The sequence below is a fragment of the Aotus nancymaae genome, unplaced genomic scaffold, assembly GCF_030222135.1.
Source record: "Aotus nancymaae isolate 86718 unplaced genomic scaffold, 86718_ANA_hifiasm-v0.15.2.pri h1tg000014l, whole genome shotgun sequence".
NCBI classification, from domain to species: Eukaryota; Metazoa; Chordata; class Mammalia; order Primates; family Aotidae; genus Aotus; species Aotus nancymaae.
The window spans coordinates 70,338,122-70,358,074 of NW_026988425.1; the positions used below are offsets into that span (position 1 = coordinate 70,338,122).

Consider the following 19,953-nt stretch of genomic DNA (forward strand, 5'->3'; position numbering starts at 1 on the left):
GCTGTTTCCATGTGGACATTCTGTTCAAAACAAACATCTGGAGAGAGCCAAGTTTCCTAGAACAGAAATGCCCTTTGCTTCTTCTAGAATCAAAGAAAACAGCCAAAAGAGAGTGGTATTTCCTTTCTCATAAGATTCCCACTCTAAATTTGCTGTGAACTTTATCAAGGACCTAGAGCTATGTGAAGGTTAAGAAGTTGGCAAAAAGTCCAGGGCCAAGACCAGTCTTGTGGATGTAGAGAACAGTTCTGGGTCCACGAGGCCTCAAGCTACTTGCACCCCATCCAGCAAGCCCTCCTCTGCCTCCGGACCAAAAGGACTGTTTCTTTCCAGGGTGAATTTTTAGAACTCTTAGAGTAGTCTGCCTAAAGCTTCACTCCCACCCCACACTTTTCCACTCCTCACAATTACATCTGCATGGGTTGAAGGCACTTCTCATGAAATAATAGATTTAAACAGCCCTGTCCCCTGGCACCACAGCCAGGTGGTTCCGAGTGTCTAGTGACCTGACCTGGCCTGGGCTAACGTTTGTCTTGGCCAAGTGTGCAAAAGGGAAGAATTGGAGGGCTTGAGCCCTTCAGACTCCAAGGAGTTTAATGACATAATGGCCTGAGAACTTCAATATAAAACAGGAAGAGCAACTAACGAAACTTACAACATAAAACCCCCCTCCTGTCATTTTTATAGTAACAGTAAAACACTTTATTGAATTTATGAGCTACATAATGACTATGAAGAATGTAAGTTGAATTAGAACCAACTCGGAAGTATAATATCAACTATAAATGCTTTTCTATTACCCCATCCCTTTAGCTTTTTCTGTCCTCTTTCTTTTAACCAAGGGACATTGCCTTCCCCAGACTTACATCAGAGACAGAGTTTGCAACTTGCTAATACATCTTGACTCTTCCTCCAAAGCTCTGCAGCCCCAACAAACCTCCCTCCCAGGGTAAGACACTCTCTGGGGGGTGCCCATTGCCTTTCAAAACCTCAGCCCCGTTAAAATGCATTTTAGAAAAGAAACCAGTTAGTCTTTTCTTTGCATAAAGCCTGTCAAATTGAGAGGATCTCTGGGGATATATATCAGGTATTTCATTATCTGTAACTCTACATTGTAATGGCCTTTCCAAAATAGAAACTATGACCCCCTTGGAAGTTTATGAAAAGCATCTTCAGCCAAGGGTGCAGTGTGTGAGTGAGGGCGGTGGCTAAGTTACTAATAACGACTAGGCGTGGGGGAGCGTAGATCACTCAGCTAAGCAGCATGCTAGACTCTGTTTTCTGTTTCCATTTCACTCCTTAAGTCTTTCTGCTCCCCAAGGATTTTTTCCGAAGGGGTAATAAAATAAAATGGGTGAAACAAAGCCTTAAGCCAGTTAAGTCTGAAAGACATGTCATCTCATCTAAAAGGAAGAAACGGACCATTTCCATGCCTAAGGCTGACAGCAACGCCTGAGCTGGCAATAGTGCTATTCCATTTGATTTATAGAATAATGGGGTGACAAATGATGACAAAAATAAACTTTTACTGCACTGAACTGCTCCTTTATTTATGAAATTTGGCCAAGTAGTGAAATCTTTTATCTGCAAGTTGTAACATGGAGTGGGAGCAAGCGATTATGGTGTGGTAATAGTAATCCAGCGATGGAGGCCGAGTCGGTTGGAAATGGATTGAGGTAAAATAACTCCCGCACCATGATAAATGTGAACAGCGCTTTGCTGACAGATGATCTAACAGGTGTTCATAACAACTATATAAGAGGATTTATTTATGACCAGCCACAGCCGCAGCACTGTAAATCAACTCCAGCAGCTGCACACCGCTGAAACCAGGTCCCTGATGGAGGACGGTGCAGGAGCCCGAAGAACACAATTCACTCCAGAATCTTAATCATCAAATAACATTTTTTTAGGTAATTACACCACAGCACAGAAATCATAATCACTTTCAATTAGAAAACTGGGCTGTCCATAACTTTGTTTACAAAATATTTTTATTTAGGCCCTATGGTTTTGATGAGGCCTGAGCAAAACGAAGACTTTGGAGTCAAGGAAAGAGGGCTCCTGGGTGATGAGGATTTCTGTGGAATGCCAGTAAGAGACCCTATCACACTGGCTTCAGTTTTTAAAACTCAAAAATCAAACCTTAAGTTGGAGGGGCTTTTGGTGTCCCCCAAATTTCTACATCAGGTCTCCCTTATCAGCATGTTTGAGTTCTTATCTTACCCTTGGTCGCCATTCCTGATTTTATATATGGTTTATTGATGAAATAAGCATTCAAAAGATGAACTCGTTAGAAATGACGTTTAAATTTAGCCTGAAGGGCCTACCTTCATACGACCTTTCTTTTACTTGGCAAAAGCAGAATTTAACATTTTTCTTTTTATAGGTCATGGTGTTAACAATTCCTTCCTTACCATCCATGGAGTTGGTTGACCCTATCATGAAACAAAACTTCTCATTCATCACATCACTAAAGAAAAAAAAATGTGGTTCTTACATGGGGTAAGAAAATGCTTTTCTGGCAGGGGGTGGGGCAGAAACCGGAATCTTGGTGGGGTACTGTTTGACAAAGCAATTTCTCTTCCTCTGCTATGTTCTGATACTGTCTCCTTGGTAGCCTGTCTCCCTTCCCTCCTACCCCAGGAGGTGAGGTTTCCCTGCTCTCTTCAAGTGCCCATGCATCATCTGCAGTATCCAAGGCCTCACATGATTGAGCCTACTGGCAGAATTATCTACCGGTTAGGTTTCCTAAACATCTCTAGATCTCACAATAACGATGTTTCTAGAGTTACACCTGGATCTTTGGTGTCTCTGGTCCTCAAGATTGCAGATGAGAAGTCAGTGTCTTAGGTATTAAAGGCAGGTTCAAGTCAGTTTCTGAGGGTTCAGAGTCTTCAGTTGCACATATTTACTGAATCAGCTAGGAATTATAGGCATAAGTGACTATGTACATAAAACTGGCCCCAGAGAAAGACAAACACAAGGGAAGAAGATAAGAAATTTTAATATCACCTCAGCTCACAATCATTGCACCAGTAAATAGTAACAGAATTTAATTTTAATATACATATTTTTTGAGACAGAGACTCACTCTGTCTCCCAGGTTCAAGCGATTCTCCTGCCTCACCCTCCCAAGTAGCTGGGATTACAGGCATGCACCACCACACCTGGCTAGTTTTTGTATTTTTAGTAGAGATGGGGTTTCACTATGTTGGCCAGGCTGGTCTCAAATGCCTGACCTCAAATGATCCGCCTGCCTCAGTCTCCCAAAGTGCTGGGATTACAGGTGTGAGCCACTGCACCTGACTAGAATTTAATATTCATTAGCTACTTTGATACTAGGTCTGGAAAGAATCATTTTAGTACCTGCAAAGGTACAGGAAATAACTAAAATCCCCAAGGAAATATCTAAAACTGGCCTCCAAGTAGAAGAGTAACACAAACAATGCCTGCTTCTTCTGATCTCTAATTCAATGCTTTTCCCAACCTTTTTTTTAGGCCTCTACACTATTTACAAATGCAGGATATTCTCATCCATGGTATCCCAACCATTCATTTCTCCTCTAAACCTTTCTGGCACCAGGGACCGGTTTTAGGGAAGACAATTTTTCCATGGATGGGGATGAAGGGGATGGTTTCGGGATGATTCAAGCACATTACATTTATCTTTAGATTCTCATGAGAGCACAACCTAGATCCCTCACATGTGCAGTTCACAATAGGGTTCGTGCTCCTATGAGAATCTAATGCCGCTGCTGAGCCACAAGGTGGCGGAGCTCAGGTGCTAATGCTGGCTCACCTGTCACTTTACCTCCCGCGGTGGGCCAGGTTCCTTAACAGGCCACCGCAGTGGTGGCCCATGGCTCAAGGGTTGGGGACCCCCTGCTCTAAACTACCACAAGCCATTGAGGTGGAGATAGGGAATGGCTTTGAGAGAGAGGGACTGTGTGAGAGGGAAAAAGGAGAAGTGAGAGCAAGGAGGGGGAGGGGAACATCACCTTCTTGGGTGTGGCCAGTGTTGCTTTCTGTACAAAGGTATTTTCAAAACATTTAAAAAGATACAGCCTCAGCTGAGAATAACATATTCGCCCTTCTTCCATGCTAGAAACTGTTTTCTTTTCTATATGTCACCCCATTTTTAAGACCTCACTAGCTTCCTTGCCTCCATGGAACCTTCTCAGATCTCTCCAGCCCACTAATCACTTCTTCCCCTAAACCCAAAGGCACTTACCAGTGTTACTGACAGCTAATCATGCCACACTGCCTCACAATGTTTCTCACAAACCATCTCAGCTTTCAAAGAGCTATGTCCCAAGTTTGTTGGTCAAGTGACCATGTGGAAATGAACATATTTTTCTTAGAAAACAATACCACATAGTGGTCAGCTTCCCATGTCAGATCACAAAATTCTGCTTATTCCACAACACAGCTGAAAAGTGGTAGAAAAAAAAAGTCACGTTACCAAAGTAGGCTGGAAGAGAGTGAAGAGATCATCAGTGTTTCCGGAGGTTCTAGAAGGCAGAGTGGGGGGTGGGGAAGAGGGCTTCAGAAGATAAACAAGCACAGTTGAGAAGTCATTGCCTTTCAATTAATCAACCCCAACTGATGGAAGAACAAAAGTGTGTCCCCCCGGCCGGCCAGTCCAGTGTAGTCACCTGTGTGAGGAGGCCGTGGAGGTGAAAGGGTGGATTCAGCAGGCCTCTGGGGCTGCTCACAGAAAGCTGTAGGACTTGGCACCTGAAGGAACTGCAGCTGGGGCAGAGGCAAGCCTGGATTAGGATGTAAGCAACATTTATTTGCAACATTTATTGCAAAAAAAAAATAAGGGCTCATTAACTTAGGGAGGCCCATATGCCCATTCCTTTATTGCCAAATAGATGTAGGTTTCTTGGGTAAGTACAGAGCGTAACTTGTATTTTATCACACCCCTGAATGAGGTTTACTGTAGTTCTCCACATTGACAGTAGACATAGACTTTCTGCAAAAAGGGAATAGTAAGGCTCTGTTTTGTTTTTTCTTTTAGAGACAGGGTCTCACACTGTCACCCAGGCTGGAGTGCACCCAGGCATGATCACGGCTCACTGTAGCCTCCAACTCCTGGCTCAAGCTATCCTCCCACCTCAGCCTCCCAAGCAGCTAGGATTACAAGCATGCGCCACCACACCTGGCTAGATTTTAAACTACTTTAGAGACAGGATCTTGCTCAGTTGCCCAGGCTGGTCTTGAACTCCTATCCTCAAGTGATCCCCCCACATCGGCCTCCCAAAGTGCTGGGATTAGAGGCATGAGCCTGGTAAACAGTGCTCTTTTTTTCCCTCTCATTTCATGAAAAGAGGATTTCTTTCTCCTTTTAAAAAGTTCCCTAGAAGGTCAGAGAGACTACAGAAGGGAAAGAAGTCAGGGGAAAGATCTTAGGTTTTCCTTTAGCTGGTCCAACTTTTCTTTTTTTTTAAATCCTCCATCATTCTGGATTCTTATCTGGATTTTTACATTGTCTGATATCTAAATTATTAACAACAAGAACATAGGTTATAAGGTCAAACTTTTTGTAAGCTATTCTAAAGTTATTCATACATTTGCAAATAGTTATCAAGAAGGACAAGTATACAGTATTTTAATTTGAGAAATGCATTGTTACAGTCTCTTTGGAATTAAAAAACCTCTCCTTATAATAAATAAAGCAAATGTATTGTGATATCAAAAATGAGGCTTAGTCTGAAAAATACTGTGAGAGTCATTCTTCAAGATCGGTGTACATAAAATGTCCCATTAAGTGAACATTAAAATGAAAAAATACAGCTAGAATTAAGAATTCAACATTGACTAACTTGACTCAATGGAACAATTTAAAGATAATCATGGATTATGACAAAGTTAAAGGAAATATGAGGCAAGGAACTCGGAATCACCATACCACAGAAGAAAAAAAACTCAAACCTTTAACTTGGGGCTTTGGTCATTCTTCTGTTTTATGTGAAAAATATTTTAATGATATTAGGCTACTTGTGTTAAAATGGTTTCAACTGGTGGCTCAAACTACAATTGATACATACCGCTTGCTGGTTCATACTACATTATATTATTGATTTAACATAATTTTAAAAGTTAGCAGCCAAAAATAACTTACTCAAAAGTAAAGTCCTACTGAAATTTCCTTAGTTAAAAAAAATACAAATGTAGCCGGGCCTGGTGGTTCACACCTGTAATCCCAGCACTTTGGGAGGCCACGGTGGGCAGATCATCTGAGGTCGAGAGTTTGAGACCAGCCTGGGCAACATGGAGAAACCCCACCTCTACTAAAAATACAAAATTAGCTGGGCGTGGTGGCACAAGCCTGTAGTCCAGCTACTTGGGAGGCTGCGGCAGGAGAATCGCTTGAACCCAGGAGGTGGAGGTTGCAGTGAGTCGAGATTGTGTCACTGCACTCTAGCCTGGGTAACAAAAGTGAAACTCCATCTCAACAACAACAACAAAACAAATGTGTGACCTATCTTTTAAAGATGAGTGCCTAATTTAAGGAAAAATAAACGCTTTCTCAATCATAACATGCACTTTCCCTCTGCCTGAAGACAGCAAATTTTTTTTTCAGAAAACAGATATTAAACTTGCCAAATTCTAACATTTCAAAAAGTTATTGACTTAAAATTCAAAGTTATGAAGCTCTGAGAAATAGGGCTAATATGGAAATACCAATGACCTGTGATTACAGAGGGGCTTTCGGGTGTGTTCCCACAGTGCTCAGGCTCCACAGGGAAGTGGAACACATGGCTTCTGTGCATTGGTACAGAATGGTACAGAATGTAAACGTGGTACAGAATCAGTACAGAATGTACACGTGGTACAGAATGGTGCAGAACGTACACGTGGTACAGAATGGTGCAGAATGTACACATGGTACAGAATCGGTACAGAACGTACACGTGGTACAGAATCGGTACAGAACGTACACGTGGTACAGAACGGTGCAGAATATACACGTGGTACAGAATTGGTACAGAACGTACACGTGGTACAGAATTGGTACAGAACGTACACGTGGTACAGAACGGTGCAGAATGTACACGTGGTACAGAACGGTGCAGAACGTACACGTGGTACAGAATTGGTACAGAACGTACACGTGGTACAGAACGGTGCAGAATGTACACGTGGTACAGAACGGTGCAGAACGTACACGTGGTACAGAATTGGTACAGAACGTACACGTGGTACAGAATTGGTACAGAACGTACACGTGGTACAGAATGGTGCAGAACGTACACGTGGTACAGAATTGGTACAGAATGTACACATGGCTTCTGTACAATGTGTACATGCTCTTCCCGAAGAATTCTGTACATCCTCTTCCTGGAGATTCAGGGCTATATTTCTGGAGCAGTAAAACTGAACAATTTTCTTTACTCTTGTCATCTCACCAGCTTGAAAACTTAAATAATTTTTCCAGGCTGTTTTGTTCTTCTTGATATTTATGTTCCAAGAAAGTTTCATTCTTTTCACCTTTCCTATAATGCTTCAATCAACATATAGTCTCTTCCTTTTTGCTTTTTAAAAATCACTATGTATGTGGCCTATACAAAAAGAACTGAGTAGCTTATACTAACAGAAAGTCCATTACCGTGTATCAAAAAGGAAGTAAAATTTCAACTAGTTTTAAAAATGTACAAAAGTTAACTTAGAAAAGTTATCTGGCCATAGAACAATCTTAAAAACAGTAACTTGCTTAAGTTAGCAAACAAAAGAAATACTCTAGGGAAAGATGCTAATATGTTGATCACATATTTTGAAATTTCTATAAGTTTATGCTAGTTAGTTTCCAAAGTTGGGCATAAGGAAAAATGAGATTCAAAGAATTTATTCAGCAGGCATAAGAGACCACGTAATCAGATCTCTACTAATAGATCAAAACTGCATTGAAAGAGATGTTTATTTTGCAACATGAAGATTTTTGTTTTTGTTATTAAATACATCATTTTTTTTCTTGGAGTAAACTATGAGTACAAAATTTACTTGGTTTGGGAGTGGTTTTTCTTTCACTAACTAAACCACATTGCTTCTCTGCATAATGTAACACTCTAAATATTTACTTTAAAATAAAAAAAACCTTTAGCATATGAACTTCAGGATTACTAATAGTTTCTCATTAAAAATGCAAAGAGAAATATGATTCATATGCTAGTTTATTTATCTTATTATTGAGAGATAATTTCATGATGACAGTTATCAATAACAATTACAATATGAAGAAATTCAAAGAACAAAATCTTGCAGAGACTGCATTTTTGTATTTGGATTTAAAAAGTATGCAATCTTATTTTCATATACCAAGCTGAGAGGCCATTTAGACTATTTCTTTGCTAATTTTTGCTGACTGCTGAAGGGAAGATGATTTCCAATGAACTTTAAGTATCTCATTCATGTCTACCATTGTCGAAAAAGAAGGAAGATGAGGAGGCCAAAAGAAGCAGCAGGACAGAGAAAATGCCACATGGATTCAAGAGTTGAGATAACTGACAGTAAAATATATGCTCTTTGGTTAGCAAAGCGAAAAGGGGGAAAGTATTGCATACATGATAGATACACACTAGCATTCTAAAGCAGAAGACAAGAATGTCAAGAGTGTATTCTTCCCCCACTGCCAGATGGAAGGGCTATTATTATAAATGAAAGGCAGCAGTACTGGATGCCAGGCACTTTTGTTGTGTGCCAGATTCTGAAGTCCAGATGTAAGCAGGTTACCCCTGAGACAGGACAGGCTTCAGTTCCCGCAGCAGAACAGAACCAATCACAGTTTTCTCAGTGTTTATGATAAGCTGGGCTGTAGAGCCTTCCTTCAGTTCCACTGTGACTAGCATCAATGACCCACTGTGCACAGTTTTAGCTGCAAACCTGGAAGAAAAAAAGACCTTTTATCACGAGATGGGGAGGGAAAAGGAGATACCATACATTCAAATAGGTTTAAAATAACTTTTTCTCAAATGAAATAATTTGCTGCAGGCTCCCTACTGCCAAAAACCCAAAGCCAAGCATTCTTCTGAAAAATCAATAAACCGTCCAGCCCATGCTAATCACAAGCAGGTAATTTTAGTGCACATTTAAAACAGAACAGAAAAAGGAAGTCTATTTTACTTATTAGTTTAAACAACAGATGCATGTGACTAATTCTCTATTACAATATATTTGAGAATCATCCATCCATTCGGTATTTAACATTTCACCATGCATAGGGCCATTTTAAATAAGCCATTGTATTTTTATTTTTAAAACATGTTAAGAAAAGGTACCTTTCTCAAAGAACTTCAAAATTTAACTCCTCATATCTGAAAATGATTATGTAATAAGTTAGATAATTTTATGTACATCATAAAATTCTTACTTTCAATGAATTCACTCGTAAAAATATTCAAATTAAATCTCTAATGTTAATGATGACATGAAACAAAATCACGTGACAGTGAAGTGCAACCTCACACTTCCCTTTTTCTTTGTTTTTAAATGTTTAGAACATTAGATCTTTTTTTTTGCTTTAGAATGTAACAGAGGAAACTTGAGGTCTAATGCACTACTTCTAAATTCCAAGACATGAAGAACCTACTGATTACATGGAATTAAAAGCAAAACTAGCCTTTTAAGCACTGCAATTGACTGAAAGGCTGTTGGAGGCACAACGAACTTCTGTCAATCCTGCTAATTCATTCTGCATGCACAGTTGAGCCTCAGGGTCGTGAAGGAAGAGGATGGAAACCTCCCAAGCCTCCATTTTCCACATGGAGCATGTTCTACACACTTTTTGGGGGAGGGGGTTTGATTGCAGGGATGACTGGAGAAAAACAAAGTTGCTGCACATGAGCTTTTGAAAACACTAACAAGTGTAGAGCAGGCCTGTGACCTCCTGTGACCCCACTTTGCAGGGCCAATCCCCTTGCCCCTTTCTCTATGACACGTGTCTGAATCTGAGCCATCTGCCTCAATTTGCGCAACATCTTCAGCCACAATGGCACCCAGTTAGCCCTGACAACAGCTCACAATACATAAAAATAAAACTGCCGCGCTAACAGCACGCTGCGGACTATTCAAGAGCAAACCAACTGGTCAGTGTCTCATGTCTGACAATTAGCATGGGCCTTGCACAGAGCCCACGGTGTCCACAGGGATCTGTTTAATTACCATCAACATAAAAGAGGGAGTTTATCAGGAGACACTCAGAAAAACTTCACTCCTGACTTAATTAAAATATTAGCCACTTAAGCAGGAAGCAGATTCTCTTTAAATGAAAAGTAATTTCTTTTTTGGGTTTAAAAAAAATAACATCAAGATCTCATAACACGTTAATTTTTTTGAAGTCAAACAAGACATTTTTGGCCAAAATAAAATGATAAAACTAGGTTTTCCAACAATAATTAGAATAACGTATCAAAACCGAAACAGATACACTAATTTTACTGAATTTCAAATATTATAAACACTTTCAAATATTATAAAATGTTAGATAATGGGCTATCAACAAAATATGTTAGAAAATCTTCCTAGTCATTTATTTGTGCACTCTACAAGCATGCTGAAACTTGCAAGGAATCTGACAGAGCAGTGTTCCTACTGAGAGAAGGAATTGTAAGTAACCAGTTTAGGAATATAAATCATACCAATGTTTTGAAAGAGGTTTTTATAAACCTTTTAACACATTCATCTGCTTTTCAGATGTACACGAGAGATTATGAACTAGGTACTTCAATTTCATCTTTGAGAAAACATAAAGATCACCAGCCCCAAAATGATCTCTCTTTCCAAGGGTTCCTCATAGATTTATTCATTTCTTTTGTCTAAAATGTTCAGGCTCTTCTGCTTCATTGGAGAATGCTTTTGTATATTCCTGTTAAATCACATCACCAAAAGATATGAGGTGGCTCTATTTTCCCATTCATTTATGCAACTTTTCCCACAGATTTGGTCATCTCGTCTGTAATTCACTCAACAAATATTTCAACAGAGGTCCCTATTTCTGATAGGGTTATAATTATGTAAACAATGGTCTTATTAGTCCCTTTATTTACTTAACACTTGTGCCTTGGGACCATAGAGAAGGAGATTATGTCTGAATAGGAACACAAAAGCATTGTTGTTTGAATTTCAGGGTTGCACAGCCCCAAGGCACATTTTATCTCTTTTCTATTAAAAAAAACTTAAGAGTTAATGTTATAATTGATATAAAACTGGCAGAGACAAATGTCAATTTTGGTGTCAGTATGTTGACAGAGATTAGAATTAGTATCTTGGACATGTTTTTGAAATCCTATTACCACAAAATTCTCAGTACTATAAAGAACAGGGGTATGAAAGAAAAGAGGCATGTGCTTACACTGCAGTGGAAACAAGCTAAGCAAATCGTCCTAGCAACAGAATCTGCTAGCTGGTGTAAAAGCTACTGCCTTTATTAACTAGGTCTCTATGTTTTAGTGGGCACAAATGGTGGAAGCAATGTTTTAAAGCAGAAGACTAGAAGATCAGATGTTCTGACATTCTCATTTCACAGTTCAGAAAGGATATATTTAATTGGAACACAGCATGATCAAAATTGGTTTGTTTTGGCCCTCGGAAGGCAAAAACCATCATCCAGATTTATTCATCATTTAACTCTTGCACAGGCTATGCTTTAACATACATGCAAAAGATAGTTATGGAAAGAGTACTAATTAATACGTAATAAATAGCTAGCTTTGGGCTATCAGAAACATTGATTACAAAGTCAGAGTGGGTCAGATTTTATATAGTAAACTTAATGGCTGATATCAGAAACTCTGTACTTGGCCTTGACCTAAGATCACACTGTGACAAAATTTTTTCAAAAGGCATGAGAAGTTTTTGATCACTATAATGCTGATAGCAGCCATCATTTGTTAAGCGCTTACTGTGTTCTGGCAGTGAGTTCTAAGTACTTCCCTGGAATTATTTCATTTAATCCTATGAGGTGGGTTACTTTATAGATGAGGGAAGTGAGGTCCACAGAAGTTGAAGAACTTACTATCAAAATAACACACACACCAAGTTTCTGGTTGAGCAGCAATTTGTGGGCCACACACCAAATTTCTGGTTAAGCAGCAATTTGAAGCCAAGCATTCTGATTCCAGGTCAAATTCTGTTCATCTATACAAAAATGCATCTTTAATAATTTGTTTTTATCAGTCAACAGATAAGGTTTTTCCTATTTACCTTATATGCACATAACCTACTATTGTTCCAAAAACATTAAGAAGGAAGATTCTTCTCTTCAAACATTGTTTACTTGACTTTGCAGTAATGTGGAATTCAAAGCATGCTGACTTGATTCCTTGTCGTATTTTAAATTTCTGCCTTTAAAGATTTAAAACATTTTAAATATCCCCTACTCTACACTCCTTAAAGAGACACCAGCAATAAAAAATACAAAGCCTTTTTGAATGGAGCTGTAACACAGGGAGGGACTACAGGGAGACCAATCAACCTCGAAAAGCAGTAACACCACAAATGAGAACAAATAAGTGGGATGACAGTTAAAGATGTATTGCCTATGTATGACGGGCTCCACGTTATTAAAAGATACCATCTAGATATTTTTCATTTCATTCTACCACCAACCACTCGCTGTTTGTAATCACCAACTGAGAAGGTAAAACTGTTTGGATATATCTGTATTTCATCTTATTAAATGTCTCTTTGTCTATTATCTCTAGCAATTGACATTTAATCTTTGAAGCCTATAAGAATTCTTAAGATTTACGAAAAAGACAGAATAAGCTGGTTGTCAAAGCTAAATAAAAAAAAATGTTTCACTCTTCTTCAAAAGTTATTTTGTCTTCACTATAGTCAGAATTATAAAAACAGACCAAATAGTAACAACAAATTTGAAAAAAATCTATTATCTATAATACACAGATTTATTCCCCATGCACTTAAACTATACTTTTTAAGATTTGTGACAAATTGGCTATGAACCATAAATGTTCTTTGTTAGAAGGAAAAGAAATCCTACAACTCAATTGTTCCAACAATGAAAATTAACAGTACAACATGAATTTAAAAATATTTATCTGAGAGCCTGCATCAGTCTCCAAGGTAGTGACAAACATCACATTTTTTTATACAGAATCAGATTTGCTATACTTAATGCAACAGCTCTAAGACATGCTTTTTCTTCTCTTGAATACTCTTCCTGGTTTCTGATTTTTCTATTCTGAGTTCAATTTTCTTGTGCTTTCTGTTCTACTGGTTACCAGAAGCTGTGACAATGACCCACTCAGGCTAAAACTTTTTTTTTTAATACTCTGTACATGAAGCCTTCAATTACTGCCTGCTGAAGCAGACAGAATCCTATTAGTAAGAAAGACGATCACAAGATGCAGTGCCCTGCCCTAGCTGTATAAAAATAATTAGTCCAAAGTTGACAAATGTGTAATGAAGTCGCACAATCATTATATGTAAGAAATACTGGTTTGAATAAGCCTCCTAAACATCAATACAAAAGCATAGTGATTTGGAGCATTATCTGCCAAAGGATTTAAAATTATAAATCTTTATTACCTTGAGTTAATATAGTAGAACATTTTAAACACGCAGAGAATTTGTAAGTTGTAAAAAAATTCTATTTTGCTGACTATAAAATTGTATTTTAAAGTTAAACCATTAGACTATTGAATTAATAGTGAGGGACAAAAAAAAGCATTTAGACATGATTTAAGTTTAGAGAATTTACACAAAGCAATGTGTAACTTTTCCTTATTATTTAAAAAAAAATCACCTAACAGTATTGTAGTATTTTCCTCTAACGTTCAAATGAGAAAAATTAAAATAAAAAATAAACAACCACCATAATTTAGGACTCTCTAGTTTCTACTCTAATCTTTAGCGATGGTATAAAAAATTATTCCCCACACTATCAGGCCAATGATGCATTCTCTTTCTTTATACAAGAAAGCTAAAAAATCTAAGTGCACTTGCTTAAACAAGACATAAAACATCCCAGTTATTTCAGAGCATCTCTGGTTTCTCTGGTGAGGTGGGGTGAGATGAGATTAACAAGAGAAAACTAACAATAAAACACACACATTCTTACTCCATTCTCTTTGATTCCTTCCAAATTTTCAACCCAGAAAGAAAACTATCAAGAATACCCCTTTCATTTTTACATGAAATAGTTATACATTCCTATTAGTAAAATTGTTGCATTAGAGGACGTTAAATGGCGAACTTAAATAAAACTTAAATACAGACTGTTTTAAAGTAAAAATCAGCTGTGCAGTTTGGTTACTTCTGAGATATCCAAATATGCTTTCTGGGTGAAAATTAACTGAGGTCCGCATTTGTTTGTCAATGAATTTATGCTCAGGGCTGCAGAGTTCAAAGCAGTCAGATAAAAAAGCAGTGCTGTCCTCTAGTGGACAGCCACCAACCTGAGAAAGAAATGTTTTGATTACTAAAGAGGTTCTACAAATCCTCAATCTTGTTTTAGACTCAAAATTTGTCATATTGTAGAAAAGACCTAAACCTGATATTTTTATACTTAAAACTGTTTATACAAAATTTTGTTTCTGTTTATACAGTGAAGAAGGTTGACAGCAGTATCAGGACTTACAAAATTAGGGCAACGAGACGTCCAATGTTATTTGATAAGCAAAAACTGGTTTGCAGTACAATTCTCCAAAATTACCCAGAATTTAAATTCCATATAGTTACCAAGAGAGAAGAAAACAACTAACAAACAAACACAGTAACTCAAAAGTTAATAAACCTAAGAACAGAGAAAGGGAAATATTAGAGACACCATCAAGAAGTGTCTTTGCCATTTGTGTTTGCAACCCTAGCACTAGCAAAATCTATCATAAAGGTTTCCAAAAAAAAAATTAAGTGAAGGAGTTACACATTATAGATCTTTTTAGGATACCAAAAATAACATGTGCCAGTATTTCTCCTATTAACAACCTTCAAACAGGTATGCAATAATGGTGATTAACTGGATGAGTTTAAGGCCTAGAAATGAAACAAGTTGGCCAGGTGTGGTCACCCGCACCTGTGGTCCCAACACTTTGGGAACCCAAAGTGGGAGGATTGCTTCAGCCAAGGATTTCAAGAACAGCCTGGGCAACATAGGGACACCCTGTCTCTACAAAAACAACAATAACAAAAATTAGCTGAGCATGGTGGCATGCACTTGTAGTCCTAGCTACTCAGGAGGCTGAAGCAGGAAGACTGCCTGAGCTCAGGAGTTCAAGGTTGCAGTGAGCTATAACAGTGCCACTGCACTCCAGCCTGGACAACAGAGTGAGACCTTGTCTTTAAAAAAAAAAAAAAGCAAGCAATGAAACAAGTTGTTCTTTACCTGTACTTGAATTAAATAATAACACTTTTATTTTAAACTTGAAATAAGCTATCTTTATGTGTGTTGATAAGTTAAAAAGTTGACTGCCTGGTTGCCATGGATACACTTTCATTCACAGCACCAGACTTTCCTAATAGTTAAGGACCTAAGTGACAATAGTAAAACAACATTTATTCGACTAAGATTGTAATTATCCACAAGTTGCATATGTTAAAAGCTTGCAAATTAAAAAAGTGACAGGATAAACAAAATCCAAATTACTAATTAAGATATACGGTGGGGGGGGGGGAAGGAATATCATTAGTGAATAGAAGTTAATAATGAAAGTTGTTCCAGAATCTTACTGAATAAGCTAAGAACTAAAACAGAATCATAGCAGAGACAGGGCACTCTGCCTTCACTCAAATATCGCATTTTCTCTTCATAGGGTTAACTTGTGGTTCATGAAAGGGCAAAATGAGTAGGTAAGTTTGACAACTTTTTCAACTATGGGTGAAAATGTGAGATGGCTGAGACTGCTGAAAGACACACACAGTTATGGTCTAAGACTGTTTTACAGACACTGCTTTAATGTATTCCTATAGTGGACAATACACTATCTTGCTGGAGCATTCTGGGATATGTGTAAGAAAAATTAAACCAAACATCTCATTTACTGACATCCCTTACGGACTAATCAGTAAAAAAGAAAATATATAAACATAGGACAAAATATTTTAAAATGTGCCATGTGACATTACAGCTTGATAATTCAGGGCAGTCTCAAACTGTGGACTTTGGAATATCTGCCTTCTAACCACTTGGAGTACTGCCTAAAATAGAGATTCCTGGGCTCTGCCTCAGACTTACTGAAGCTGAGGTTTTGGGGTGGGCTCCAGAAATCTGAGTTTTACACAAACTTGCACATGATTCTTTTGTACAGAAAAACCTTAGTGATTTTGGAGCTATAGGTTTTTTTGTTTTCTGCTTTTTGGCCACTGCCCTACTCCTTAGTGCTGTTATCACAGAACACGCAACGTAATAAAAGCAAAGCACCTCAGTTTCCACGACACTGAACACAAACCTCCTTCATAAACCCTGGATATTTCACAGAGAATCACAAGGAAGTTTTCCTGGCCCTGAATGAACCTGGGATTCCCACAGCTAACATTTCTAATCTCCGACCTTTGAACACATTAGGTCTCGAGCTTTCTCCTTTGCAGTCCACTCATATACTAGTTTAATGCTGTCCATTTTGCCCTTCTAATAAATGAATACACTTTATTTATGTATTTGTTTATTAGTACTGTCTTAAATAATATGCGTTAAGACCATCACAATGTATAACTCATTAAAATAAATTTGAATATCTTACACAGGAAATGAAGATATTCAGTTACATATTTAATAAAGGTTTTTTGATGAGGATGGAACTTCTCATTCTTTATTACACCTTATCATGTAGTAACTGTAATTTGGAAAACAGCAGATTGACACAATGACCATAACTGTATCTCTCTCTCTCTTTTTTTTTTTGAGATGGAGTCTCGCTCTGTCACCCAGGATGGAGTGCAGTAGCGCAATCTTGGCTCATTACAACCGCTGCCTCCTCGGTTCAAGCGATTCCACTGTCTCAGTCTCCCGAGTAGCTGGGACTACAGGTGTCTGCCACCACACCTGGCTAATTTGTTTTGTATTTTTAGTAGAGACAAGGTTTCACCATGTTGGCCAGGCAGGTCTCAATCTCCTGACCTCAAGTGATCCACCGCCCTCAGCCTCCCAAAGTGCTGGGATTACAGGTGTGAGCCACCATGTCTGGCCACTCTGTATATCTCAATGAGATGACTTTGTTCTCAAAGAGCAGGTTTTTCAAGTAAGTAAGACAGAAATGAAGATAAAGTTGAGTCTCTCAATAGTATACTGTTTGGCTCTGATCCTATCACTCATTTAGAAAATTACAACTAAAAATCATATAATAGAACAGTAGATATACTGTCTCAATTGATTTTTAAAAGTATTAACTACATAGAAAATGTTCCTGGTTTTTGAAGTAAATTTCATAAAACTTGTGCTTCTTTAATTGGCTTTTTCTTAATGAGGGCCATGTTCTGTTGCTGTGTTAGGAATCATTTTCTAAGTGTTCAATTAAAATTTGTACTTTATACCATTACATAGTTCTACACATTAATAAAGGTTCACTTTTCCTTGGATAATTCTTATACTAAATATTTCTTTATCTTGTATTTAATGTAAAAATATATACAATTTGAAGAGTAGTAGAAATAAATTATTCCAAAATTAGGCAAGGGAAACTCTATTCATTGAAGGGTTAGAACGAATACACTAATGCTTATTAAAAGTCCTCTCAGAAAGAAAAGAACCTGAAAAATTAAATAGAATATAAACCAGCCAAGAACAACTTATCATACTGGAAACTTTAATCTCTTAAAATACTATTAATGAAAATGCTTTTCATACTTGGTGTTTTTAAAAATACTCCCAAACTGATTACCATTAATAAATGTTAGAGTAGCTCTGGTCCTACTCTTTATAAACTGAAAATCATACTATCACAAAAGAATAAGGGAATCATTCAAAATCTCATAGGGATTTCAAGATTTCAATTTTCTCATTAAAAATTAAATAATATATAAGCTTAGAAATAGAAACTTATTAATTCCATAGAGTAATATAATATGGAACACTATAGTTAAAAACATTTATTTCAATAAAATGGTAAACAGTTAATTTATATTATTATACTGTAAACACTAATTCCTATTTCATTTTAAATGAAATTAAGCAAAAAAAAATCTGTACAAAAGTACAGGTTTATTAACAATTGTTTATTTTTGTTTTAATTGCTATGAGCATAAAAGAATGACAAAAAGTGTTACATATACAGGATAATTTATGTCAATTGCTGCATAAAAAATACAAATAACTGGCTGGGCATGGTGGCTTTTGCAGTACTTTGGGAGGCTGAGGTGGGCGGACCACCTGAGGTCACGAGTTCAAGACCAGCCTGGTCAACATGGTTAAAACCCCATCTCTACTAAAAATATAAAAAATTAGCTGGGTATGGTGGTGGGTGCCCGTAATCCCAGCTAATTGGTAGGCTGAAGCAGGAGAATCGCTTGAACCTGGGAGGCAGAGGTTGCAGTGAGCTGAGATCGTGCCGGTATACTCCAGCCTGGGCAACAAGAGCAAAACTCCGCCTCAAAATAAATAAATAAATAAATAAATAAATAAATAAATAAAATAAAATACAAATACAAATAACTTTAGGTGTTTGTTACCTGGAAGCTTTCTAAAATTCAGAACATTATTACATTCATACTTTAGCTATAAAAGCAAATATGAAATGTTTTCAATTCAGTATGGTGGGACTTGAGAAGCAAGTTAAGACAGCGCAGCCTATTCTTAAGTATCTACAGGCATTTCATTCACTTCTGACTCTGTGGTAACTTGGGCCCTCCCCCAAGTTACAGAGTCAAACATCAGGCCACTGATGATAGGGCTAGAACAGAAAAGCTTCAAGGCACTGTGGATGAGTATGAGGACCACGAACATTGAGTGTGAGTTCAATCTCTGCATTCCAAAGTCAAATATAAATACTTCCTAGTTGTGTGTCTCCCCTGCATTAGCATGGACAATTGAGAATTGACTATAATTTTAATTTAAATAATTTGAACAGGTATTATAGGTATTACATTCCAAACCAGCAAGATAAGTTACTGGCCAACTATCTTTAATGAGAATTATACAACTGTGCTAAGAGTCCCTCTATCTCCTTATAAGAAGATAGCTTTCATTTTATGTGGCTTTGTAATTTCGCTTTTCTTCTTTCTTTTCTCTTTTTTTTGAGACAGGGTTTCACTCTTGTCACCCAGGCTGGATGGAGTGCAATGGCATGATCACAGCTTGCTACAGCCTTGACCTCCACGGGCTCAGGTGATCCTCCCACCTCAGCCTCCCAAGTAACTGGGACCACAGGCATGTGCCACCATGCCGGGCTAAGTTTTATATTTTTTGTAGAGACAGGATCTCCCTATGTTGCCCAGGCTGGTCTTAAACTCCTGGGCTCAAGAGATCTGCACACCTTGGCCACCCAAAGTACTGGGATGACAGATGAAAGCCACCTTGTGCAGCCTTGACATTTTTTCTTCTAAGAAACAAAAATCTAGACAGCTGCCATTGCTTTCAGAAAAATATTTTAAAAAGCCCAAAACAACCTATACACAAAACAAAACTAAACTAGATGTTCCAACATAAACAGTGGCTACTCTATATTTTTTTGTACATTACAAAAGAACATATTAAAACAAGACTGCAGTATTGCTGGATACTAGATGTGTCAGGTAAAATTTCATACTGAAGAAGTTATAGTTGACAGAGGACATTTTGGTATCTTAGTAAATTCAATAATTCCGAGGACCCATAAATAAAACAAAACAGCTTCTGTTAGAGAAAATTACCTAGGAAAGTGAAAAGAAGTATTTAAAGCAGAATAAAATCAAAACAGAAAAACTAAAAATCAAACTATTCATTTTCACTGAAAAGGCTTCTGTTTACTCTTTTTCCTACTGAACAACATTAACTGATAAAGAAGTTGTATTTTTGTT

The 19,953-nt window shown here is 37.6% G+C and overlaps 1 protein-coding gene across 1 annotated transcript in view; it reads right to left on the reverse strand.

The window, feature by feature from the left end:
* Positions 1-2,989: 2,989 nt before the first annotated feature.
* AP3B1 (adaptor related protein complex 3 subunit beta 1) overlaps positions 2,990-19,953 on the reverse strand; it is a 285,248-nt gene continuing 268,284 nt past the window's right edge. Inside the window, exon 27 of the mRNA XM_012462113.2 lies at positions 2,990-8,889. Coding sequence (XP_012317536.2) covers positions 8,736-8,889 — 154 coding nt within the window. The 3' untranslated portion in view covers positions 2,990-8,735. The remainder of the gene's footprint in view (positions 8,890-19,953) is intronic.